The following is a 25768-nucleotide window of genomic DNA, read 5'->3' on the forward strand; positions in this document are numbered from 1 at the left end:
GAAATAGAACAACTTTTCACTCTCTTAAAACAAGAGACTGACTGACTCTAAGTTTGCTTGACCCAAATGTTGGACATAGTTGAGACAGAGAGCACAAGCAACCACTGCTGTCAAAGACAGACAGACATCTTGGCGAAAATATTCAGCAACTAAAGAAAAATGTAGAAATGCTCTTAATTTATGAACAATAACATCTGCCTCAATAATATTGCCTTGCCAAATGGAAACCTTAATCACTCTCCATAGTCCCCATATGGAAAGCATTTTGCTCTTTTATGCCATATCTTGTGATGTAAGCCGAAAACATAAGTGCAAAAAATCTTCAGAAAGCTGAGTATCAGTATCAGAAGACTCTTACTTTGCTTCTTCATCCTCTTATCATCTTATCATGTCCATGAATAAGAATTAAGAAACACATCATTAGTAAACAATTAACCTGTTTGTCAAAAAAAATAAAAATAAAAAAAGTAAACAATTAAACCTCTCAAAGGTCACATACAATACCTAATATTTGATCACAGCAAGATGCATTTTCTTCCTAGGGGAAAGAAGGTGAACACTTGAGATCTCACTAGATCAAGAGAGAACTCAGCATGAGTAGTAGCTTAATCTGATGGAGTTTATTGGATGCATGACATATATGTTTTAGCACCTCTAAGATCTAACTGTAGGTGGATATCAGAATATTAATATACAAATGAATCATAACTAGAAACTTTGGAAGTAAAAAAAAAAAGAGTGCTCTTTTGCCTTATTATTCTAATTATACATTAGCGAAGACCTGTCGGATTCCAGCAGCTAAGACTATATCATTTTACAATAAGAGATGCAAATTGTTCTATTCTTGGAGATTACCACTCATGTAGGGTATTGTTTGTACAAAAAGGAGAGCTGATAGAAAGCATATTCATATTCCCTTCAAGCTTTTCAAAACATCATTTGCAAGCATAACATGAACAAACGTAAATATGAAATAATTCAGCTATCTTTAGCCAGAGGCAAAAGCAAGGACAAGGGAATAAGCTGAAACCTAGGCAGAATGCAAAACGAGAAATGCTTTTCTTCACCTCACCACCTTTCCAGATACAAATGAAGTCTTGCATGGCAAAGCAATCTATCTCACCTTGCTTGTCTCCCACAACTCCTCCTTGTTCATCATATCTAATTCAGCCAAATAAACTATCATAAGACTTACTTTCTTTCCAAGCTTGGTCTCAGATAAAGTCACCTTGAGTCTCTTCTTCTGCACCATTCTTCACAGTTCCACACATAAATTTCTGCACATCAGCAGGATGGACAATTTATACAAACAACCGAGGTACTCCAATTCGTGTAGTTTGGTTGATTTGCTTTGAAAGGTCTCTGCTACTTTATCTATCTTCAAATATCAAAGCACACTGTTCTTGGCTTTAAATTTTCCAGTTCTTGTGTCTGTTCATGTCCATGGGAATCGAATAGATGAAATAATCATTTTATCAAGGTGCAAAACTTGCATTTCTTTTGTTCACGTTGCAGAAGAAAAAAAGCAACTAGCATGCACAGGAATCAAGTTTTTTTTCCATAGTACAAAAGTTTTGAGAACAAGTACCTGCAGTTCTTTCAAGTTTCAACTCATAAATAAGCTGATTCAGGCTGCAATCTTGTTTACAGGGTGCGCTTCGCAAATGTGGGAGAGGAGGACAAAGAGGATTACAACAGAAGGATACCATCAAAGAAGACTGTGTCCTTTAAAGGAGGTAACTGTACATATACGTGCGTCACTTTCAGTAGTCATCATAAATATATATATATATATATATATATAGAGAGAGAGAGAGAGAGAGAGAGAGAGAGAGAGAGAGAGAGAGAGAGAGTATATTTTTGTCATTTGGAAAAGAAAAAGACAATAGGATTGAGAGAAATTTATACTTTTCCTATGAAACTTGGCATTTTGAAGACATTTTTCTAGATTTTTCATTTAATAAAGGTACACACTCCTGTACATATCTATGCATGTGTATATCCTCTTGTCCTAATCTATCAAGATACCTATGCATACTGCCCATGAGGCATAAAATTAAGCCTACAAAATTGCAATGCAAAATTTAAATCCTTCCTCTTATGACACTGGTCTTTAAGAACTGCAAAATTTCTTTCTGCAGAAAATAAAAAGGGGTGGAATACAAGACAATTCTCAGGCCAACTGAGCGACAGCGAAGTTGGTGACGGCGTACGAGAAAGCGCAATTGCAGCAGCTGCATATGCTATCACCTTACAGGAAGAAGAGAGATTGATGAAGCAAAAGAAAGCTCTCGAAGAGACAGAAGGCCCTCTGACTGACATCAGAAGCACAAGGGGAGAAAGCATGAACAAGCCAACAGATCAGACGAAATTTGGCCGAATGTCCATTAGTAAAGGGCCCAGAGAAGACAAGAAATCACCAGGTAAATCTAACAGTTTCTTTTGTTGCTTCTCATCCAAGGTTTCTTCTCCTAAGTTATTACATTAGAAACAGTTGCATGCTACTTTTGATTGTTGTATCAATACCGCCACGATATGAGGTAAAAGACAAGAAACCATGAGGTTTAGGATCACAGTAATTTATTTCAGAACTAAATAAATGCATAGTTTCAGGCGAAGGATCGATGAAGAAGTCGTCAACGTTCGATGGCAAAAGAAATGCGGGAGCTGAAAGCAAGTCGACAGAGAAAGCTACAGATAGTTCGCCTATCAGTAAGAAGACGCCAACTTTCTCTAGCAAGAGTAGAAATGACAGAGGAAGCAAGAAATTTGAACTTGAACAAGAAAAGGCAAGCCAACAAGCAAAAGCTTCACCTAAACTTACATCTGCACCTTCTGCCAAAGGAATTGGAAGCACTAAACCAACTGACTATAACATTGCGGAAACAGGAGCAAGTGCTTGGGAGGAGGACAAGATGGCGAAGATAAAACGGAGGTGAATATATAGCTTTTTTCATGATCCACACCGTATAGTATGTTCAGTTTTGCTCCGAATTTGATTCTTTTCTTTTCTTTTCTTTTCTCCAGGTGTGACAAGATGAAGAGCACTATTCTGGAATGGGAGAATGAGAAGAAGGTGAAGGCCAAGCGCAGACTGGAAAGAAAAGAGGTTTATCTAAGTTTGCAATCATCATTTTATAATTTTTTACTTCTCTATAGAGCTATAAATAGAGAATTTTGTGGTCAGGAAGTTTGCTCAAGCTTCATGTCACAAGAAACTAGACCAGTTATAGATCATAGAGCCAAGCAAAGTGAGGATGCATTAATTTAGAACCCCTCTGATGCACTAAAAAGCTATCCCTGTCCTAGAGTGCCCAAACAAGATCTTTCCTATCAAAAATCTCATTGCATTTCCCAGCATATTGGACACAGTTCTTGCATTTCATGGGCATATCTAGAAAAATTGACAACACAATCCCTTCCAACTATAACGTGAGTATAGCAGATATGTAGATTATAAACTTAATTCAGTATCTAAGAAACACTGTTGAAACTGCAGATGGAATTGGAAAGAAGACGAACAAGAGCAATGCAAGAATATCGTAATGAGATGACAAGAATCGATAAAGTTGTTGAAGGTGCAAAAGCTTCGGCAGAAGACAGAAAAAGATACGACCAGTCGAAGATTATTGAGAAGGCAAAGAAGATGAGATCACAAGGGAAAGCACCCAAATCATGTTCCTGCTTCTGAAAAGAACACAATGATAGCTGCCAAATTTGAATGCTGTAACATTTGGATCAAAATCACTTACAAATACTATCACTCTGATGCGACAAGAAGTAGTGTGTTTTGATGAAAAGATATCTGACCTTGTAAATGATATACAACAAGCCACCAATAATAAATTCAACAAGAATAATGAGAATATGAAAGCAAACTTTTTTTTTTTTCATCGAAACATCAACTGATATGGGACAGTCATAATTTCAGGGTCAAGTTACAGATAAGAATAGCACATTTTGTACTGATAGATACATGGCCAGTGGTAAAGGAACTCAATTCGGGCTTCACCCCCCCCCTAATTTGAACAACTTATCAATAGAATGAGACTAGTTAACCATCTTTTCTTGTCCTAGCAGAGCTAATCACAAACTCCAATCATATAGCAGAGCAGACAATCTCAAGTAACAACGGGCTCATGCTTGGATCATTCTTTCAACATAGTTTTTCATGAATAACAGCCAACAAGATCCACAAACAGTTTGAAAATAAAATCTGCCTTCAACCTTTCTTGACAATCTGTTCAACAAGGACAAAAAAGAAAAGTAAACCAAATGTTAAACATCGGAGAGATGAAAAGAAGTGCATGAAATTCTCAAACTGTCTAAATCTTCCACTAGAATTTCAAAGTTAAAAGAACTAAATGCACAGTTTTGATTAATTCCTAATAAGATATTGTCACAGCAAAGAAATAAAACACAACCGAGATAATAACCTGAGTCAAATTCTGAGTATCACTCAATTTCAGATGTCTCTTCCGATTCTGAAAGAGGTATGAGAGTGCATATTCCTAGCATATGTCCATTAAGACATACATAGTACTCCACAGAATCATCATAAGAACATAATCTACTACAAGCACTCCTCGGGATCATCATTGCCTGAAGCATACTCCATAACTTTGCTTTACAATAAGGACAGACCTCTGTGGGATGAAACTCAATCTGCTTCTCAATCAGCATCTTTTTAACTCTGGAAACAGAAAACGATTTAAAGACACCACGGAAAAGGCCCACGTCACCCTCTTCCCCCTGATCTAAATGCTCACATGGGTCTGATATGTACAACACATCTGTTCTGCATTGCGGTATAAGTAAGCTTTTTCCTGAAGTCCTAGAAAAGCGAGTCCTGTAGACAAAGTGACCTGGGATATGGACATCATTGAACAGGCCTCCTTTGCTGCACCCTGAACAGTATATAAGAAGTTTCCCCAGTGATTTCCAGCTTCCATCAACATTGTGACTTCCACTAGATTGCATATCTAGCATCATTTTTGGTGCCCTAGCACGGCAGAACTCTTTCCATAATACTCGCTTTGCGATCTCATCAAACCATTTGCAGACACAGGACATGACAGCAATCAGTCTCGGATTCCAGTTTAGGTGCTGGAATATAAGGAAAATTGCATCTTCACTCAAGTGGCCTTTAATGCATATACATGCTGCAGAGTGTGTGCAGCGGTACTGCTTTGGAACCAGCATTGTTTCAACCATATCAGGCACAGAATAAGGGAGTCATGCTCATCGCAAAAATTCACTCTCACAGAATAACTACAAAAATTACATCAAATAGAAATCTGTCACTAAGAAATAATGGAGTCATGCTCCATATTCAGCAAAGTAGACATAAACATCATGCTGCATTTAGTTTCAAAACAGCTAATGAAAGTAGTATTAAAACCCTGTGATAATGAACGTCTTGGTAATAGTATATTTAAGTCATCCCTTGTAAATGTAATAAAAAATTTAAAACCTTCAGCTCATTAGCATCCTCTTCTTCATATGTTCTTTGATATTTGGCAAAATAGATCTGACTACAAGATAGAAAAATAAAAATATTAACCAACTGGAATGAATAGATGATTCTAGGGGTCAGGCAGTCAGTTCAACATCTAATTTTGGATCTAGGGAAGACTTTGATTTGACTAATTCTATCTAATGCCATTTGTTAAATAAGTTCACTAGATTGATTATAATGTCGATTAGTTTGACTGCCACATGTACAGTGCATAATGATTATTATCTGCGTAAACCACTTGGTTGTGTTGTGATACTCTAGGTATGTAATCTTATGCTGGCAAGAATTAGGCAACCTCTATAGATCTCACCAACATCAGTGAATATATATACCTGCAAATGCAAAACGTGCCTTCTGACTTGCATATGTGACATAGACATGTTGCGTGTGCCAAAAACTATTAGAGGATTCTAAGTAAGCACTTAGCACATTTGGTCTTACATAGAATTGATTCTAAAGCCTATTAATTTCACTCCACTGAAGATTGTAATCTGTACAAAAATCTAGAGAGATTACTTGATGTGGTCATCAGGTAAATTTGGATGCATGTAACATAATTTCACCATGTAAGTATACTAGAGACAACATTCGCTTGAAACCTTCAGAACCAAAGATCTCACTCCAATGATAAACCTGTGAATTTTGCTATTTCCCACCTAATTAGCCACAATCTATCCAAAGGGCGAGTTCTATTTAATTTTACTTTGTAAAACCTCAAAAAGAATGACGAATATCTAAAGCAATTCACAACATTATCCGAGCTTAAAGAAGAAGAAAGGAAAGAAGAATCCATCCTATGCTTCGAGGCGCACTAATTTTACTAAATCCCACCCAAAATACTGCAATATCTTGGTAATTCTCCGTAATTTTTCCAAATTTTGCACAATGCGTGCAAGATCTGAAGCCGTCTCCTCCCCCCCTCCAACATCAAACTCCCCAAATCAAAACCCTAAAAAGCACATCGAACCACAAAAATGTTACGAAAACTCCCAAATAAAGCTACAAATCCTACTCATATTCCCCTAAACACACAAAAAAAACACCTGAAAAAAGAGATAATTTTATCAAGAGAATTGAACAAAGGCATCAAATTTATCACCTGGGTAGCGTCAAGTTTCCTCCTTTTTCGCTTCTACGCATAGAGGAGCACAAAAGAAAACAACCTATTCATCTCCCTTCACCTCCTTTGGAACTCAGCTTGAAGAGTTGAAGTAGGAAAGAGACGAGACGAGGCATCACATGGCGACAGAAGGGTAGTGAACATGAACCCCTCGGGAATGGAAGAGATCAGCAAAATGCCCAACAAACCACGCGGCGGGTCGCCGATTCACAGTAATTTTGTCTCTCCACGGTGTTCTTTTCGTCCACAGAGGCTAATTCGGGACTACGATTAATTTATTATTATTGATACAGAGCCGTAGGCTAATAGTAAACTCCACGTAGGATCAAAAATTCCGGCCCTGTTTGCTTAGAGTTTTAGTAACTACACCTAACTCCTCGTTGTTAAAGTGACTCTTAAAACTAGTTCAGTAATTAAATATTTTTTATTGTTTTTATATCTAATTCAGTTTAATTTTTTTTTAACTAAAAAAATTCAGGACTTAGTCTTAAATTAAACTTTCGAACTCGATTAGTTAGTCTTAATTTTTTTTAAAATTTAATTAGATATAAAACAGATAAAAATATATTTAATTATTAAACCAGTTTAGGAGTGTTATTTAGAGAGGATGTCTAAACTCAAAGCAAACAAAGTTAGATATAATAAAACCTTTCTAAAAAATAAGGATAAATTATGAGCTATAACAAACTACTAAAACAACTACCCAGAGAAACAATTATTTCGAAATCTATTATTATGGTATTATGATTATTTTCCCAACTGCTCTTAAGAAAGATACTTTTTTTAATTAAAAAGTAAATTTTATAGATTAACTACCACCACCGGTGAAAAAGCTCCATTAAAATTAAAGACTGAAAAGTTTTCACAACGAAGTTTGAAAGACAAAAGAAAGAGTATAATATCATTCTTTCATCTTCCTTCTTTCTATTTTATTAAAAAACTCTTATTTTTTTTCAGTTTTATCGGTTAATTGGGGTGGGGTGCCAATAAACTTCCGCTATCTCGCTCATTTTCTCAAAATGAGATTGTGACCACCCCTCAACTGTTTGAAAATTTAATATCTCTGCCATTAATTTGAGGCCACATGAACTATAAGAAATTTTTGTAGGATACAAACAACAAATGTCCAATTAACATCCACAACATAGAAATGGCTGTTATTTGATCATGAAGGTAGGGGGAAAAGGAGTCTTTCTGAAATAGATAACAGCCAGAAATAGATCCTGCAAACCATGTCAAGAACTAGGTACTTTGAGCACCAGCCAGAAATAAACAAATTTTTGGTCATTTGCCAGTTAGGCGATAAATCCATAAAGAATTTGAACTCAACAAATAGAAACCAGATTTGAATTAAAAGATCCACATTAAATTAGAAGAAAACCCAAGAGAATGATACATAGAGTAGTATCAATCAAGTCACAGTCAGACAATTTCATCCTTCTCAAACATATGACTCTTCTTCAATGTCTTCATTTAAAGATATAGAAACAATTTCAACACACTTGGAAAAGCAAACTAGTTGTGATTAAACTTAGCTATCTTGAGTTCATAAGAACAGTATACTCTGAATTCCATAATAAACATTCTTTGGCAATCATATGAGCTTAGCTTTTCAGTGCTGGTTTGCCATCCTGGAGGGAGATCACAGTTTCAAAAGCACCCACCAATGCCTTCACTTTGCTCTTCCTAGTTTCGACAAGCTTGCTTGCAGTTTGTTCGATCACATTATTGAACAGCCCTTGCATGTCTTTCTTCTCCTCTGCATCTTGATGTCTCAGCACCACAATTTGGCCATCTAGATTAGGGCTACTTGTGGCAGCACTCCCACTTCTCCTCCTAAAACTTCTTCTTCGTAATTGACCATCACTGTGGCGTTCACCAATCACTCTTCCTCTTCTGAATCTAAGTTTCCATGGACCATCGCTATGAGATGGGAGTTCAATTACCTTGCCTCTCTTAAATTTCAACTCATGAGTTGTGAGAGTCTCATCTTCTGGCTGAAAAGTTGAAGATCTTCTTGGTCTACTATTTTCACCAATTGAAGGTTCATCTTTTGCGAAGCTTTCTGCTCCTTCATCTTCTGAAAGTAATTCACTTGATTCACTAAAGGCAGATTCAGATTCTTCATCGCTTGATGATGGTTGAGATGAGTGGTAATCATGAGATTGCTGCTCCAAATAATGTGTTTCTGGCTCAATAACATATAGTGTCTTCTCCTCGTTATAGTCACCATCATGTGTGTTCCCTGACTTCTTCAAGGCCAAGGGACCATCAACAGAAGACTCAGTCAGCAAAGATCTTGATGGTTTTATTGCTCTCTCTCCTCCGATCTTTGCCATTGTATCACTCTTGACACTGATCTCTATTTTGTTCTCACGACTTCTTCGAACATTAGTACTCCCTGAAAGAGTGCGGGGAGAGGAAGGCTTTCCCTTTAATGCAGTCTTCTTCAAAGCGATCACAGGTTTAGCAGGAAGATCAACATATTTACGAGATGCTGAAGTCATTTTCTTGATGATTTGGTTCTTAGTAGATGTAGAGGGCTTATCCTTTGATGCTTTTTTGACCACTTTGGATTTAACAGATACTATGGGTTTCTCCATTAATATTCGCCTAGCTGACTTTGGTTTGACAGATGAGATGGCCTTATTAACAGGTGACTCCATCTTTTCCTTGCCACCCTCATATGCAAGCATTTTATTATTAGATGACACATCCATTTGCTCAACTTTGGGCTTTTCTTTAGATGTTTCAGGATGATGTGGAGCCTTCAACCGGATCACCTGTCTTTTCTTTCCGTCGTATGAATTCATGTTATTCACTGGGTGCTGTTCAATTTGTGGAGATGTTGGACGAACTGCAACTTCATATGGTACAATATCTTTCCAGGTGGGTGATGAAGTCTGTAGCTCAACACTGACAGATTCCTCTACCAAATCAGATCCATCAGCAGGCAAGGAACCGTTCTTCTTAGTGCCATTAGGATTACTAGAAATTTCATTTTTCTGCAGAGACGGAGACTTCAACTTGATCACTGGCCTCTTGCTTCTTTCCCCATGATTCAGAACCTTTGGCTGATGATGATGATCATGGTCATTATCAAAGAGACGATTATTGCCCAGTCTGTGTCGAATTGGATGCTTTCCTTTCTCTTCAACAGCATGTCTTCTTCCATATTTACATAGATCATGGCAAGAGTTTGCGGAAGCTCTGAGATAGATGGGTAGTTTCTTTTCATCACTGCTTGTATAAGAAACCGAGTCCTTGGCGGTTGTGCTCCCTGTCGAACTTCTCCTCTCACCTCCTCTAGGCTTATTAACCTCAGAGGGCATGGAGATGACACCCCTCCCTGACAACTTTTCGCTCATTGGTACAGATGAAGTTCCAGAATCTTGTGTGGCTGAAGTCAGGAGTGAGTGCAACTTGAAAGCAGTACACACCCTGCAAGCAAGAAAATAATAGAGAAATTAAATGAGCGAAAGCCGAGCAGGAAGCAGTGAAAACATATGAGGAAGAGAAACAGAACTTCAATATACAAAATAGTACCATTTGTCAAGCATTAAGTAGCACATAATAGAATAGCATATTCAATATTTTTCAGAGGAAATATCACAACTTCAGTCAAATAAAGATCTTGTTTGTTGATTTCATCAAATAACCATATCGGGAGATTGTCCGTTTACGAGCTATTGTCCCATCTCACTAGACCAACTGAGAAGTTTAAATCAGATAACACAGGATTCACTTGTCAAGCAACTTGAAGATGCCTAACTACTTGTCTGAGATTCGTAGACCGAAAGAAGCTGCAGAACACCATCTTTGGAAATTACATAAGAGAATTCTGTTTCGTAATTTAGATACTACTAAACCTTTTCAAAACCAATTAAAACTAATACAAAACTGATCTGCTGAATGATTGCCAAGTGATCAGGCTTCCTTACAATTTTTATTTTATTTTTTGCTTTCGATAACAAAGTTCCAGCAATCTATGATCAACAAAGAGATGTGACCCCCTAGATTAGATATCAACTTCATAACTTCTAATCAATACAATCACAGAAGAAAATGAAAGAAAGAACACTTAAAACTCTTCTTCAATATTAACCAGTGAACCCCACTAGACCAATTCCACAGAGAACTCAATAACTTTAAACATCTTCAAATTTTGTTAGAACTAATCATTACCCTACTGAGGAGCAGAATAGACGAAACCATTCCAAATTCAGCAATCAGCAAGATGACTCTAAAGAAGGGCGATTCACTCCACGAAAGCATAACATACCATCTCTCCACAACCCAAATAAAGTAAGACGCCACAAATCTAACGATCGCTCTTACCCGGCCAACGCGCCGCGCCAATCACAGCAGGAGAAGAGAGAAAACGGCGAGAAACCCAGAAGAGGAAAGCTATAAAAACCCGCATCAAGATCGCAGCTTTATCAGGCGACTACCCGCGCCATTTGAGGGCTCCCACTAAGGAAGAAGGATTCGCCTCCCCTTCTCCCTCCCTCCCTCTTTAGAGGACGTGCGAGCAACCAAAAAAGGCCTTCTTTTTACTCAAATAAGATTAAAGATAGCGTGTTTGTTGAGGAGGGAGACGAAGGAAGCAAGCGGAAAGGAGAGATGCGAAGCGACGAGGACGAGGAGGGCGTGAAGGGACGGACCACCACCACCCACCAAATCTATGAAACGGTCGGAAACGGTTGTTACGAGACCGGCGAATTTGATTAGCCATTATGCTTATACAATCTTTAATTTTAGTTTAACTCTAATGTAACTTCTTAATCTTAATTTCCTTTTGGAACTCCAAACTTGTTTGAGAAGGCAATAATTTCCCAGACAACTTACCATAAATTTATCTAAAGGATGTGAGTTTTGACTCAGAACCTTGTAGATCTACTAGTTATTATCATATTCAAAGAAAATAACTTTGGGTTACTTGGGGAATGGAGTTGATCTTGTCAGGTCTTTGGATACTGAGACTAATAGTATTATTTACAAGTCAACCTTCTATTGGGCTCACATGGCCGTCAGCAGAATCTTTTTGCCATGTTACAATTAATGCCGGGAAAATTCTCATTTTGAACCTTATAGTATTGATTTATTATTAAGTTTCTACCCCCACATCTTCCTAAATTTCTCAAACTTCACCCTGGATGTGTCAAATACTTTTCCATACCATTCATGATTCATTGCATTTATAATTATTACAAGGCCATGCCGTCATGAATGGAGGCAGCACTCTTCCTAGATCTGTCCTTTTCTTTTTCTTTTTTTCCCACAGTTGTTGAGCGTTAATAAGATTAGTATTTTAATTTTTAGATAAAAAAATGTCAACAAGTTTCACATTTAAAATATTAATTTTATCAGCAATTTATTTTTAAAAATCAGATAACACATGAAATACTAATAAGATATGAAAAGAGGACTCTCAACTTATTAACGCTTCTTCGACAAATTCAGCATTTTAGGTTGGTCTATTTCAGTTAGAATGAGTTAGGAAGGGAAGCTAGTCTAGTCTGGTAAAAAATTCTGACTAGTGTCTTTCCAATTTATAAAACAATACATAGATGCAAGATTGCACACTCTACCACGACCAAAGTATTTGGTCTTCAGTTAAGTTGTGAATCTAACAAGAGGCCCACCTCACCTAATTAGACACTTTCAGAAGGGCAAAAAGAGAGCAAACAATGATGGCGTACAAACGAAGGCATTTGCAACTGCAATGATGCTTCACTTTTGCTTAAATGCTGGCCCCCTAATAACAATAATTGTTTCTCCATTCCATCTCTAAAGGTATGCATATCTTGGACCGGGCCAGGACACTAGTTGGGCCTATGATGGGCCCTAACATGATACTTTCAGATTAACAATCAACAATTCAACATACCATTGAAGTCAATTTGTTGAAATGAATTCAGCAATACAAACAGGAAAAGAAAATTCATTTTGATCAAACAGCATGTAATTCAAGAAAGAGAAAAAAGGACTCTGTCCAATATTTCACCTCCAGAAGGTTTATCAATCAAAAGGTTGTCCATGAATGCAGGAATTACACATATATAATCTAAAATGACAATGATTGCGACTCAGTTGTCTGAGTATACAATAGCCCATAATTGACCAGAGGATCTGTGAGCGTCATAACGTGATAAACTTACAGTGCGAATACATACATACATACATACATACATACATCTGTTAAAAATTTGCGGTCCTTCAAGTCCACCAAAGATCAAGCACTTTAATGACTGCCACTCTAGATATTGTACAACATAACAGGCAAGCACAAATATGAATTCATCATTCATGCACATAGTCGGCTAGTTTCACCACCTTAACTCCACCTTTACTTGTAAGAGAACCTATGTGAATATTTCTCTGACAAGCCAATCCAAACTCGGATATGCAAAGTAGAGGATCAGAAAAGATGGCAAGGCAAACAAGACTGTGACAAGGACATATAGGGCCAAAACAGCAGCACTGGCAGGGATTGCATAGAGTACTATGAGGAGGAAGATGAACACAAGTGGGAACTTGGCAGTCAAGTGAACAAAGAAAGCCAGTGTCTTCCGTAGCGAGGCATGAATCCTCTCACCATTGAAGATGTTGCCAATAAGGCCCACATGATCTGCAGTAGAATAGGAGCTTTCTGCATCTGTATGTGGAGCTCTTCGGATGTGGTGGTGATGACTGCTATTTCCCAAGGTCAGACAATTATCAGAGGGCCACATGGGGGGACGCTCTCCGTGAATTGTGCCAGATTTTTCTCTCTCACCGTTCAAACTCTCAACCATCCAGAGCAGGAAATAGTTCTTTCTAGGAGACGTGAGGCTACCTTTGTATACAAGCCGAAGAGACAAGAAGTTGCACCACGGGCAGGAAATGAAGAGCGGTAACTGGATAGGGACAGTTGGGAGCTTCACAACAGCCCACTGAAGCCCCAGGATGCAATTCTTGCACATGGTGTGGCCACACCATAAGACATACGGGACATTCTCAACAATGTTGAAGGATTCCCAGCATATTGGACATTCCAGACCTTCTTCCTTGCTAGCGCATGAAGAAGCCTCATCATCAGAGCAATCAGTATTGGACGTGCTACATTTTGCTGAATTGGTCTTTTTTCCTAGGCCTCCAGCTATAGCATTTGATGCGAAATTCCACATTGGAATGAAGAAGTGGAAAACTAGAACAGGAGCATCTTTGTCTGTAATTGCATGGATGGAAAATGAAAAGATGACACCTTTCAATTGCAGTGTTTATCACATGAGGGCAAACCTGAAATAAATGGAAATGCAGTGTGGATGATCAAATGGCAAGCCTAACATGATATTAAGCACCACATACAGATTCTTGGAGAAGTTTTGGGATGCTAATTACTCCTGTATATCCAATATGCCAACTTCTTATACTGTCAAACTATTGAAATCAACAGAAAACCGACAATTCTATAAATGTAAACATCATGCAGTAGTCAATTTCATGATGAGCTGCCACGACTTCACAAATTCCATATACCATGGAATTCTAGATCTGTAACTTAGATCAAATAAGAAATCCATATAAGAGCAACAATTGTTCCTTACCAAGTTTGAGATGCAAGTATGAATCCAAAAGCCAAGCAAATTAGGACTGAAATAAATAGACAGAAGAAAACAAAATGCTCAGCAGAAAGTGAGGTACTTTAGAATACAAGGAGACTGACACCATAGCTGACATAAATTATTGCAAAACACTTTTCGCCTCACATGTACATAACATATACAAATATACAGACAAACGGGTTTGATTTTCCAACCTAATATCCATATCACTGAACTTAGGAAGTTTACCTTCTGCATATTATAAAGTTTGAGTGTCCCTTATTCTATGTGCCAAAGGAGAAAACATGAATCAGTCCTAGGTCTTTAAGGTAGACAAACATGTCTCAACCTCCATCACCTAGCCGAAGTAAGCCTATAGCCCACTCCGAGGAGAAGAACTTGAGAAGCAATGACAAGCATGCATAATTACTATAAGAAACAAAATAAGAATAAAATACAAGAAAAAGAAGAAATAAGCATAGATAAAGAAACTAGATTACTTACACTGTGCGCTGCAGAAAAGCCTTTCCTGCTCATTTCCCACCAACCTTTTGACCTACGCAGTTGTGTCAATCTTGCTTAGGCAAGTAACATGAAGGTCATTCACAAGGTGATGGTGAGGCAAGAAGGCAGCAAAGTCCTCCTCAGGAAGTCATTTCCACCTGAGAATAAAACCCTTCCCAAAGAAAAGAGGGAAAAATGTTTTAATCCTAGTCAAATGTAATACTATCATATCCTTTCGTCAAAATACCTACCACGTTAGATTTTGGCCTTTCCTTCTTCTCAAATAACCTCCTACTTGAATCCGTTGCACAAAAAATTCTCTATTGGACATATTCAACCATTTTTCCTCTTATGTTAGATATTTCCATTTCTTCTTCTATCTTTTCTAATAATACCATTCATCCATCTTAACATTCTCAACGCAACAGCACACAAGATTTGGCTACATTGGTTCTAGTTTTTTAAATCCTAATCCCTTAAGGTATGTTTCCCAGCTTATACCACTTCTGAAACTAAAGTTTCCCCGTGCACGCTTCGCAATTTTGGATGCCTCAGCAACAAAGATTACAATCACAAACCCTAACCAAATAAAAAGCATCACAGATTCATCCAACAAACATACCCAAGCTCAACACAAAATCTAAAACAAAGAGGAAATCAATTAAATCCTAGAGAAAGACTCCGTAAATCATGTGCCCCAATCATTCCTTAATGGAACCACTCAAACTCGATAAAAAAAATAACAATAAAGATACAAACTTTCGAGCAACTCAGACCTGAAGTACCATAAAAACGAGAGATCAATCAACAAAAAAAATAAATTTTCATCGAGCGAGTATGGAATCGACAAAACGAGACCCCAATTCACTAATCTGGAGCAAAAAGACCCCTCCTTTCCCAATCCAAAACACAACAATACAAAGCCCTCGAAGTAAAGAGGAGATCTTACCAATTAAGGATGAACTAGGCGGATCATGGAGTAACGAGGAGCGGATAGAATACGGAGAGCCCTCGAGATCCCCTCCCTCTCTCCATCGCAATCGCTCGGGGCCCCAAAAGCTATCAAGATTCTATTTTAATTACTGAATGAGACTTGTCATTTCGTAAAAGGACGCGAATACCCCTGGCCAATAAGAGATGAAGTAACCGCTTGATGGAGATCGGACGGTTTGCAGTATTTGGATCTTACTGTATGACATCTTTGCCCCCGTGAATGAGACGGCTTTTAGAATGCAAACAGTTTATAATTAATTTGGGCCCAAATCTAACCCATCAACGTAAACAAAGATTAGTTTAATTAAGACAAGAGCTTTTGTAATAATAAATACCTTTAGATGTGGACGGTTTGGACTCTCAATAAATTTTGTTATTAAGTCAGTGATAGTAGCCAAAATATTTATTTGTTATTAGGATAATTACAAGACCCAGAAACTATTTGCTCATTTCTATATTCGCCCTATCATTTTTATTCTTTATTTTAACCTAATGACCGTCTATATTATGAAAAATCTCTTACCCTCGGTGTTATTAACAGAAAACATCAAATAAACACTTTACTCTTAATTTTTCTCTTTTGTTCCTCTCTCTAAGATAATAGTAAAATGGTTTTTAGAAAGTCTATACATTTATAATCATGTGATGCTTTATTTTTTAATAAGAAAATTTAATAGATAACTAAATTGAGTAGATATTTTGAAGATTTTTTATTATTAAGAGAGTCAATATGTTACGAAAAATAAATTAAGAGGCTGTGAAAATAGACAAAAGTTTACATATGATTTCAAGTAGGTGCTCTTTGGACTTTGATTGCGAGCAATGGGGATTCTCTTTTCACTATCATTGTCTCGCATAGGTTGCCCAAAGCTCAAAGTAAGTTGACTAACGAGGTAACAAGTTAACTTGCAACTATTGATTTGAATATTAAATGTTGTTGATTTGCTTTACATGTCTCATATCTTTTCTAACCCATTCATTTTAGACGTGCACTAAGCCTCTGTTTGTCGAAATGTCCCATTCTTTCTTTCTTTCTTTCTTTCTTTCTTTTCATGGTTCGAATGTTTCCTTTGCTGTTTGCAGATGATCCCGCTTACTTTTTTGTTTCCCAATTGCTCATTCTATGGATGCATCAGGAAAAGAGAATAATTTTATAACAAACAATGTACACGTTCTTGTTCCACAGAATAGATTGGTTGAGTTAATCCTTTCAGAACAAATATGCAAAACAAATATATTTTAAAATCTCTATTACAAGTTTAGACACCTGCATTACACAAAACTAATTAAGTATCTAAAATGTGTACATCTGGGATTGAAAATAACAGTAACTAAAATGCACAAGGATTGGAGTTCTAGAAAAAGGACACCGGAGGCTTTACCTCTTCAACAGTGAAGACAGAGAGACTCAGGTGGTAAGAAATCTGTAAAGAAAAAGATGGTAATGAGAAAAACACCATCTTCTACATTTAAAAAAAAAATCTTTATTATGAATTTTCTATAGCACATTTTAATAGCTTGAGGAGGCTGGAACTTCATTTTGGAGATTAAGATCAAGATAAACTCACGAGCAGTTTATTTATCTACAAATAGAGAGAGCTTGCAGACACCAATGTTCCTGAATAGACTTTGAATGGCTCACCATATTTGGAATATGATCCACTTGTGTCCCCTCAGCCAATGCTCCAAAATCACTCCTTTTAACTACAAGAGCTAGGAATCTTTCTGGGGAGTTGACCCAACCCCTTCAATACTGAGCTAATAGATGATATAGAGATCTGCTAGTTCCTCTCAACATATCAACGGACTAGACACTTGAATGTTGCGTTCCATAAAGACATGCTGTGACTAACTTTATTCCTGTCATAAGAGGATAATTTACTTCCATTATTCTCACCTTTCTAAAAGTGAGCGGTTGTCTGAATATCTTCTGATTCCCCTGTTTCTCTACACTGTTCGGTCTGTTGTGATACCAACTTCAAATCTTTTGGCTTTTTAGAACGATGAATAGTCTGCCAACTGAAAATTGAATTGCCGCTACTCCAGGTGGTCATGAGGTCTAATTGACATGAACATTGCGGCATATAGCCGAAGGCGGCGCTCACTGTCACCAAGTTCCAATGGCTCAATCACCCTGCCTCTAGTCCTAGCTTTGAAATGACGCCATGCAAGTTGAATGTTAACAGCTGCCCACGTTCGCCAATTTGAGGAATAATACCTTGCAGTCCTTCTCAGCCTTTCATTTGCGAATTTGTACCTGAAGTGCTCGGTGATGTAGCGGAGGTGGTGAGAATCCAATCCGAAGGCTTCTGTAGGCTCGACACACACAAAGGTGGCAGAGGAAGCAGGTAAGCGATCTATAAACGGACGGCGTAGGCACCAAGAGAGAAGCTCATCCCCAAGAAAGTTTCCTGGGCCTAGCATGCATGTTGCCACCAAACCTTTGCTAAGGCATTGACTGCTTTGTAAGTGCCCACGAACAATAAACACCATCTTTTGCACTGGGTCTCCTTCCCTAATGACCTGGGGTTCAATAACAAGGGGCTATATCAAGAAAAAATTATTGAAAACACTGTATGGGAAAGAAGCAGTCATCAAGAGTAATGCAATACTGCAATTTCTATTATATGGTTTACAACAAAAGAAATATACAATGAAATACTGCGACTTCTATTAGATTGATTACATGATATTGTACATACCTTTTCGTCCTTGGAGTAGACAAGGTGTTTAACTCTGTCACAAATATTGTCAAGGATAAGGTCATCTAAATGTTGAAACAGCGGCACCTGAAAATTGGATAGGTTGATGAGCTAAATCAGATTCAGATAATATAATAGCTTAATGTCTCTGCTTTTTGAGACCTACTTACGTAACCAAATGAAGTATAGTGTTTTGTTTGCTAATTATTAGGTTTACTATTTGTTCAGCAAGCATATTTAAATATCGCATCCCTCAATCACTAGGTACAATTCCTTTAATATAGTTTAATCTTCAGGAGTACCTGTTTGATGAGATCAAGACACAGATGTCGTCTTATATCCCTCCTTAACCCTTCAGGCAAGTCTTTGATGATCTCCATTTCATCCTCACCTCTCATTGCAGCCCATCTCTGGCGTTCATATTGTCGAACTCTCTGCCTCAAGCGGGATGGCAGTTGTCGCCTTTTCATCCACCATTCCATGTCTCGACATCGTAGTTGCATCTTCCTCTTCCTTGCCATGACAGCATGCAAGAATACCTATACATCAAGTTCTAGGAGTCATCAGATATCTGAGAATAACTAAACTAAAACTAGTTGAAGGAAAGAATTTACACTTTTACCTGAATGTTACCAATCAATAGAGTGAAGAGCATTAGGCCACTAAGGACAGTTATGATACTAAATATCACTTCTAACCATTGACTTGTAGGTTCAAGATTATTGCCGAAAGTGCTGTAACAGAATAAATTAGCTACCATCAGCTATAGTTGTTCTCTTGAGTAAAAAAAGTTATAATTTATCGTATCATCATTGCATGGTCCTAGTAAGTCTTGCAAGTAATAATCATGTTCAGGTTATAGCATAAAGGAAAATTTGTTATACAGATAATACTCGTATAACTTGTATAATACTTGCTGCCTTTACACCAATAAGCGTTGTACCTGAGAGTCATAAGGCCCCAAAATATAGGATAAAGAATCTTGACAGCAAGTGAGTTGCTAGAAATGACAGGAAGTGCCATATCATAGATTCCAAAGTGAAATGGGCCATCCCCACTTAAACATGCCTGCAGATTGTGATTTGCCGCCCCTGTAGCATTTTTCATGCATGTAGATTGATCCATGCCTGGTGTTGAGGAAAAGCGGTTGCAAACTTCTTCGGAGCAGACCATCGACATAATGTCACAGTTGCTGTTCTTCTGGCATTGGTATTGGAGGCATGAGGCAACACGTTGGATTGCAAGAATATACCAGCACCCTCCAGCTACCTGAAAGTTGCAAAATCTCAAACTTATCAGAAGGTGGTAATTTTTTTCGATTTTTGGAGGTTTACATATTGTTACTATTCAGATTAAGTTTTCTGCTAGAAGCAACTTAGGTTAGAATTTTCAGGATTAATCAGCTCCTCCAAAGACAGTATCCATCCTCAAACATATGACAATTGCTGTCAATGCAGGAAGCAAAGGTGTTGTAGTTAATTTCAAGAACTAGGCGACAGTACTTAAAAGATAGTGGACTAGACAATTATTGCAGGGTTGGAAATAACCCATCAAACAGTACATGAAGAAAGTGGTGCAGGAATTGTTCCTTATAATGACCTGATAAAACTCCATTACTTTAATTAGAAGCGGAAAATTACTTAAGAGAATCCTTTTCCTATATATATTATCATGAGTTTGTGAATTTCTGGAGTTCAGAAACTATAGTCTCATGTTTGTAGCTTCACCAAAAATTAGCCTTCTATATCTGTTGTATTTTATTTATACGCTTTGGTGGGTAACACCAAGAATGCATCACTTTGTGCACCCAGATGATAACCACCAAAGATTATGTATTTTGGATATAATTCTTCTTTATTTTCTTACAAGAAATGAGTTGTAATTCTAATCCACTGATATCCTAATAACATTTGCTAGTGTTATATATTGCAGTGAAGGGAACATACTCACATGGGATGCTATGAAATACGCAATCAGGTTCAGGCCGAATCCCCACCAGATGGTGCCGAAGATGTAACCAGTAACCTTCTGCATGCTTCTCATCATGTAAATGCTGTGATAAACCTTGGGAAGATACTGGAACAAGAAAACAGACAAAAGAATTGTCGCGGCAAGCTTGATTTCTTCTTCTATGATTAATTTTGGTAGAATAGACCAGAAGACAATCTGCATAAGTAAAGAAGGAATTATTCAATTAGACAATGGGAAAGAAAAAGGGTTAAAGCCAGTGCTAATCGAATCCTTTGATAAATGGTGTTTGCTTTGTTTAAGCAGCCATTCAAACACTAATTTTTGAGTGAAAACTACTATCACCAACACTAATAAAGGGAATTTTTTTCATTGCACATGCTACATTACATTTAGATAGAAACGCCAATAAATTCAGCATTTTAATCTATAAGTTAACAAAATAAAATGTTAATATTTTTAACATTTTATATACATAAAATATTGAACTTATTAGTAATTTATTTAGAATTTTTTTAAATAAAATGCTGATAGATTTAGTTGTGTCCGTCTTAGTTTTTTTTTTAATTGCCACATATAAAGTCCTGATTACATAATATCTTATATATCATAAAAATATACTGAACTTGTTAGTGTTTCTTTTTCTTAGATAAAAATACTAAGAAATTTCCTGCAGCTGAGGCTTGGGAGGCGGAATCTCATTGTACCTTAGCTAACAGCTGATCTACGGGCTACGGCTCAATCATGCTGCCATGCAATTATGCAAAGCACACCAGCCTCGCAGCGGATTCAAGATCCTTCATTGCAGGCGACGTCAGAGATGACGGTGTCAGATGCACGTGAATGGGACAGCGGTTGTACGGACGAATCTGCTGTACGGGGCTCGAAAAGTCGGTAGCTAACGTGTCGGAAAGCCAGCACGAGGTTAAAAAAAAAGGTGATGGCTGTGTAGCTAATGGATAGTACTTGTATACTAGTATGCCAGGACAGAGTGAAATTTCTACTTCTCTGTCTAATAAATCAAAAATTTCTACTTCTCTTATAAATAAATAAAAACTGATGGCTGTGCGACGGGCGCCAGCGGATGAGCACGACGGCCATGCTTTCCTCGTGGGCCCCACATGACGTAGTATTGAAAGAAGAAAACGGAAGCCGTATGCGTCCATTGTCCCGTTCCTGTAGTAATCTGGTACACCCCGGATCTTTTGGAGCTTTTTCATGATCTGTTTTAACGTTTTCAGACCTCATCAAGATACTGTTGTTAATTTTTCACATTTGACCCTGTCAAATCTTAGGAGTATCACACTGTCAAATGATCCATCTTAATCGTATTAGCAACACTACAGAATGGTTCATATTATCCTATTCCCATTTTATCATCAACGAATAATACTTAGGATACTCTCTAATCTACCACAAAAATTAGACAAATAATTTGATACTAACCGCCATATCGTCTCGATAGCTCAGCCCTAAGATTGGGTTGTCCCAGAAGATGTCACTAATCTTCGTGGCTCCACCTAAAATGGACAGAACGCAGCAAGCACCCATATATCTTTAACCGCATCTTTATGTTCATTGATGAACAGACGATAGACAAATCAGGAAGGATGAGCGAATCGTCAGCTGCCCGGGAAGAGGTTGAATGGGCCGACACATATTTGTACCGTTGTAGCGAATTCGCCTAACATGGACAGGTACAGTGGCCGAAAGGAATATAAAGAAGTGAAACTTACGTGTATTCTTCGTCACCTTATCTCTATAATGTAGAGGCGTGTATTTCCTGGTAACATGGTCACCTGGAAATTGAGATGTACACTGTTCGGCCCATCGAGCCACGTGAGGTGGGCCCATGTTCACTTTGCAAGTAGAATGCACCGTACTTCAGGCCCACTATTTTTGGCTCGACAATAACGATATTTTTCAAATTTATCGGGGAAGTAGGTGAAATTTCAACTTACATTAAGGAATAGATTCTTATTGTTTGACCCTAATAAATCACTTTAATTGAAAGCGATTCTCTCTCTCGTCGTTAGCGTTTTTCCGTGTATGTACTGCAACAAATTTAGAACTCTAATCTGGCGTTTGGTTGAGGTTCAAGTATATGTCCTGCAACCAATTCCGCCCAAAAACAAATAGTTGATGGCAAAAGAAAACCAGATTTACTGATAGTATTTCTTGAAAGAATTAACATTTAGACCCCTTAAATTATAATCTATTTTCACAGACTTTTATTATTTTTTATGATAATTTGATTTCCTTAACTATCTAACATATTTTATCTTTATAATGATGTTAACAAAAAATATTAATTATACCCCCAACTTTTGTCTCTAACTTTCTTCTAAAATAAGAGTAAAAAGAAACTCTTAATCAAATCATAATCACGTGAAATTATCTAATAGCAAATTTTCATAAATGACTAACGGAAGAGGAATCTTTTAGTTTTTACATAGTTAAAATAGTTAATGTCATATATATATGTGTGTGTGTGTGTGTGTTGAGCCCGTGCGTCCACGCATGTGTTTATGCGTGTATAAAAGGAGAGAATAATTACTAGTTCAAAAGGTCTAAGAATAATTATTTCATCATTAGATACCAAATAAATTAGCATACACTTTATTAGATACCAAATAAGTTAGTTCTTAAGTATAACTAAGAACTCATTTATACATGCAATAAATTTAATTTCTAAAAGAATCCCAACAATAATAATTGTCGGTTGTGCACCTCGTCGGTACACCCAAAAGCTAGACTAATACGACTCTACGTGACGCCACCATTTCAACAATGGTGTTGGCTAGCAGATCTTGAATTAGCTGAGCTTAACTCCAAATTCAAAGAACTTTAGCTCAAGCTCGACTAATACGACTCTACGTGACGCCACCATTTCAACAATGGTGTTGGCTAGCAGATCTTGAATTAGCTGAGCTTAACTCCAAATTCAAAGAACTTTAGCTCAAGCTCGACAGTTAATGTGGGCTCAAGCTTGACTCGATATATATAATAATAATAATAATTACCTATGCTAGACAAAAAATGCTTTATCTAATTATATTATAGTAGGATATATATAATATTATTGCATATGCATTAAGCTAATTTGAGCTGAGTTTAAGTAAGGTGGGTCTAATTTAACTAAGCTCAAATAATTTTTTTGAGACTAAAAGAGTTCAGCTCAAGTCGTATAGAGGTCGAGACGATCTCCAGCCAAGCTCGAGCGCCATTTTGACAGCCCTATCCCTTTATTGTTATCCGGAGCTTATACACGTCTAATATGTCGTAGAAAACATAATGATTAAAAAGATGAGAAATCTATCTGGCTAGCCGTCTATTTAGGAGAATGCTATGCAGGAATAGTCAGTAGCACATGAATAACTGTCAAATCGATGAACTCAAAGAACCTTTTGTGGAGATAAGAAAAGAAGACCAACCAGTACATAAGTAATAATGTAATGGGTGCATTCATTATACGAGATGCTTTTAATTCGATATGGGTGGCTAAACAACAAGGCTACAAGAAATAATCTTACTATGCTTCCACAAATACCTGCTCCCTTCGTCAATCGACATACGAAATGAAAAAAAATTCCCAAAAAATAAAAACTAGTATATATATATATACGAAAAGCAAAATATTTGAATTTTAGATGACGTCGATGCATGGAGTTTGCTGATTAATCGGGAAGTAATTTGGACTAGTAGAGCGGGAAAGCAAAATGAGAGGAGCGCGGGAACTACTGACCTGGGGCAGCGGGAGGACCACGAAGAGGTCGAACCAGAAAGCCTTCGGCGAGCGCAGGTAGTGCGCGGCGATCGCACGGGGGTCCCACACCAGCTTGCCGCACCCCACCACCAGCGACTCCCGCGACACGTAAGCCAGTCGGAGCTGCACCCACACGTGCACCACGTGTGCGGCGTCCGCAGCCGTCCTCACCGCCGCCGCTGCCGCCCCCATCCTCGCGTCCACCCCCAGCCCCATCGCCCCCCCTCCTCCTCCTCCTCCTCCCCATCCGCAAGCCCGCACCCCTACCGCGTAGAAGAAGAGCGGGTCCGCGGCCAGCGCCGCCGCGCGAGCTAGGAGGAGCCCCCGGTTCCACCGCTGCACGCCACCGCTCCGCGGGTCCAGCACGGATCCGAACACCCAACCCGCCCTGATCCGTTTCCCACCTCCTCCTCCTCCTCCTCCTCCTCCGGTCCGATCCGCCGCCGCTTCCGCGGCTTCGGCCGGCGTCGTGTTCTGGATCGGTATTAGGGAGGAGCCGGCGTTCGCCTCCCACGCCGGCGCGTGCGCGCGATCGCAGCTCGTGGAATGGAACACCGGCGCCCCGGGCTGGGTGCACGCGTAGCACTCAATGGCCCCGGCGGCGCTGTCATCACCTCCGCCGCTTCCCCGGAGGCAACGATCCCATCGCTTCAAGATCCGTGAGAACCTCGATCTGACGGAGAGGGAGAGAGGGTTTTACCATATCAGAAGTAGGTGGAAGAAGGACGAGCGGTTAGGTTTTACCGATTGCTTACCCTAATTGAGGCGAATGGGGAGGGGGTGTGCTGGGGGAGACGGCGGTGGAGGATGCGACAACGGGAGCGGCGGAGGAGGCCGAGGAGGAGAGCATGTGAGCATGGCCGAAGGATTGATCGGTGACGAGGGAGAGATCAGACGAGGACGAGGAGCTCATCGTCGCCTTCGTCGTCGTCCCTCTCTCTCTCTCTCTCTCTCTCTCTCTCTATCTAACTTTTCTCTCTGACCGACTGCTTGGAGTAGTAGGGAGAGGCGGAAGGGAGAGCTTAAAAGGGTGTGGTTTCCAGTACAGTGGATGGGTTCCGTCCACCTCACCCGACACGTGGCCGTTAGTGACATGTGGGGAAGCAACGAAGAGGCTCCTCACACTCCTCTCTCGCACAGAGGAAAATTCAGGTACATTCAGGTGAGGTACTGCGTCACATGATTAGGGGTCGATCGGATCGTCTGCAATCTCAGATGCAGGAATTTCCAAATTCTTTACAAATCACCCAATATGCATCTATTTTTCATGCACCCCTCCATTTAATGTACTTATAATATAGGGATAATTTGTAAAAGAGACAGCAAACTCCTGCATTCTCTTGGTTTGCGGACCATTTGCTGCAATGGTTAGCGGAAGGAACGGATGACAAGGACGGGGAATTTATTGACCGCTATCTATAGGTGTGGAATTTTAAACTCGGATCCTAGTCGGATCCGTAGGCCAAATTGTCCGATCCGATAACTTAGCTCTTCCCATCACCACATCAATATGTAACCAACTATATATAAATCTTATAGAAATGTGGTTGTAAATTGGCAACAATTTTAGAGAGTCCAAGACCCATCTTTGTAAATATTATAATAAGGAAT

The 25768-nt window shown here is 38.6% G+C and overlaps 5 protein-coding genes across 10 annotated transcripts; 1 reads left to right on the plus strand and 4 right to left on the minus strand.

The window, feature by feature from the left end:
• The first annotated feature begins 1116 nt into the window (after positions 1-1116).
• LOC140798695 (uncharacterized) lies at positions 1117-3866 on the plus strand. 2 transcript variants are annotated; one of them, XM_073152707.1, is made up of 6 exons: positions 1117-1318; positions 1651-1736; positions 2142-2423; positions 2614-2935; positions 3028-3109; positions 3500-3866. In XM_073152707.1, the coding sequence occupies exons 1-6, from the start codon at positions 1293-1295 to the stop codon at positions 3689-3691; spliced, it is 990 nt and encodes a 329-aa protein (XP_073008808.1). In that variant the 5' UTR covers positions 1117-1292; the 3' UTR covers positions 3692-3866. The 2 variants fall into 2 exon arrangements, with proteins under 2 accessions (XP_073008808.1, XP_073008799.1); XM_073152698.1 differs by having other exon boundaries at positions 1191-1318; positions 2608-2935.
• On the minus strand, positions 3858-6759 carry LOC140798708 (EID1-like F-box protein 2). Of its 2 annotated transcripts, XM_073152727.1 has the most exons (4): positions 6618-6758; positions 6350-6467; positions 4437-5271; positions 3858-4240 (listed from the first exon to the last, which is right to left on the minus strand). In XM_073152727.1, the coding sequence occupies exon 3, from the start codon at positions 5212-5214 to the stop codon at positions 4456-4458; it is 759 nt and encodes a 252-aa protein (XP_073008828.1). In that variant the 5' UTR covers positions 5215-5271; positions 6350-6467; positions 6618-6758; the 3' UTR covers positions 3858-4240; positions 4437-4455. The 2 variants fall into 2 exon arrangements, with proteins under 2 accessions (XP_073008828.1, XP_073008820.1); XM_073152719.1 differs by lacking the exon at positions 6350-6467 and having other exon boundaries at positions 6618-6759.
• Positions 6760-7982: 1223 nt separating this feature from the next.
• Positions 7983-11316, minus strand: LOC140780365 (uncharacterized). The gene is made up of 2 exons (XM_073125861.1): positions 10977-11316; positions 7983-10079 (listed from the first exon to the last, which is right to left on the minus strand). The coding sequence occupies exon 2, from the start codon at positions 10004-10006 to the stop codon at positions 8243-8245; it is 1764 nt and encodes a 587-aa protein (XP_072981962.1). The 5' UTR covers positions 10007-10079; positions 10977-11316; the 3' UTR covers positions 7983-8242.
• Positions 11317-12603: 1287 nt separating this feature from the next.
• On the minus strand, positions 12604-15811 carry LOC140802696 (uncharacterized). Of its 2 annotated transcripts, none has more exons than XM_073158243.1 (2): positions 15678-15811; positions 12604-13919 (listed from the first exon to the last, which is right to left on the minus strand). In XM_073158243.1, the coding sequence occupies exon 2, from the start codon at positions 13805-13807 to the stop codon at positions 13004-13006; it is 804 nt and encodes a 267-aa protein (XP_073014344.1). In that variant the 5' UTR covers positions 13808-13919; positions 15678-15811; the 3' UTR covers positions 12604-13003. The 2 variants fall into 2 exon arrangements, with proteins under 2 accessions (XP_073014344.1, XP_073014346.1); XM_073158245.1 differs by lacking the exon at positions 15678-15811 and adding an exon at positions 14729-14869.
• A 1118-nt stretch (positions 15812-16929) lies between these two features.
• On the minus strand, positions 16930-25154 carry LOC140794909 (cyclic nucleotide-gated ion channel 2). 3 transcript variants are annotated; one of them, XR_012110229.1, is made up of 9 exons: positions 24913-25154; positions 24137-24830; positions 20374-20589; positions 19367-19692; positions 19046-19157; positions 18726-18962; positions 18424-18510; positions 17364-18244; positions 16930-17145 (listed from the first exon to the last, which is right to left on the minus strand). XR_012110229.1 is itself a non-coding variant. In XM_073147189.1 (8 exons), the coding sequence occupies exons 1-8, from the start codon at positions 25068-25070 to the stop codon at positions 17759-17761; spliced, it is 2316 nt and encodes a 771-aa protein (XP_073003290.1). In that variant the 5' UTR covers positions 25071-25154; the 3' UTR covers positions 16930-17758. The 3 variants fall into 3 exon arrangements, 1 of the variants encoding a protein (XP_073003290.1); XR_012110226.1 differs by having other exon boundaries at positions 17290-18244; XM_073147189.1 differs by having other exon boundaries at positions 16930-18244.
• Positions 25155-25768: the final 614 nt, after the last annotated feature.

The sequence above is a fragment of the Typha latifolia genome, chromosome 1, assembly GCF_019914945.1.
Source record: "Typha latifolia isolate L0001 chromosome 1, TyphaL0001v2, whole genome shotgun sequence".
NCBI classification, from domain to species: Eukaryota; Viridiplantae; Streptophyta; class Magnoliopsida; order Poales; family Typhaceae; genus Typha; species Typha latifolia.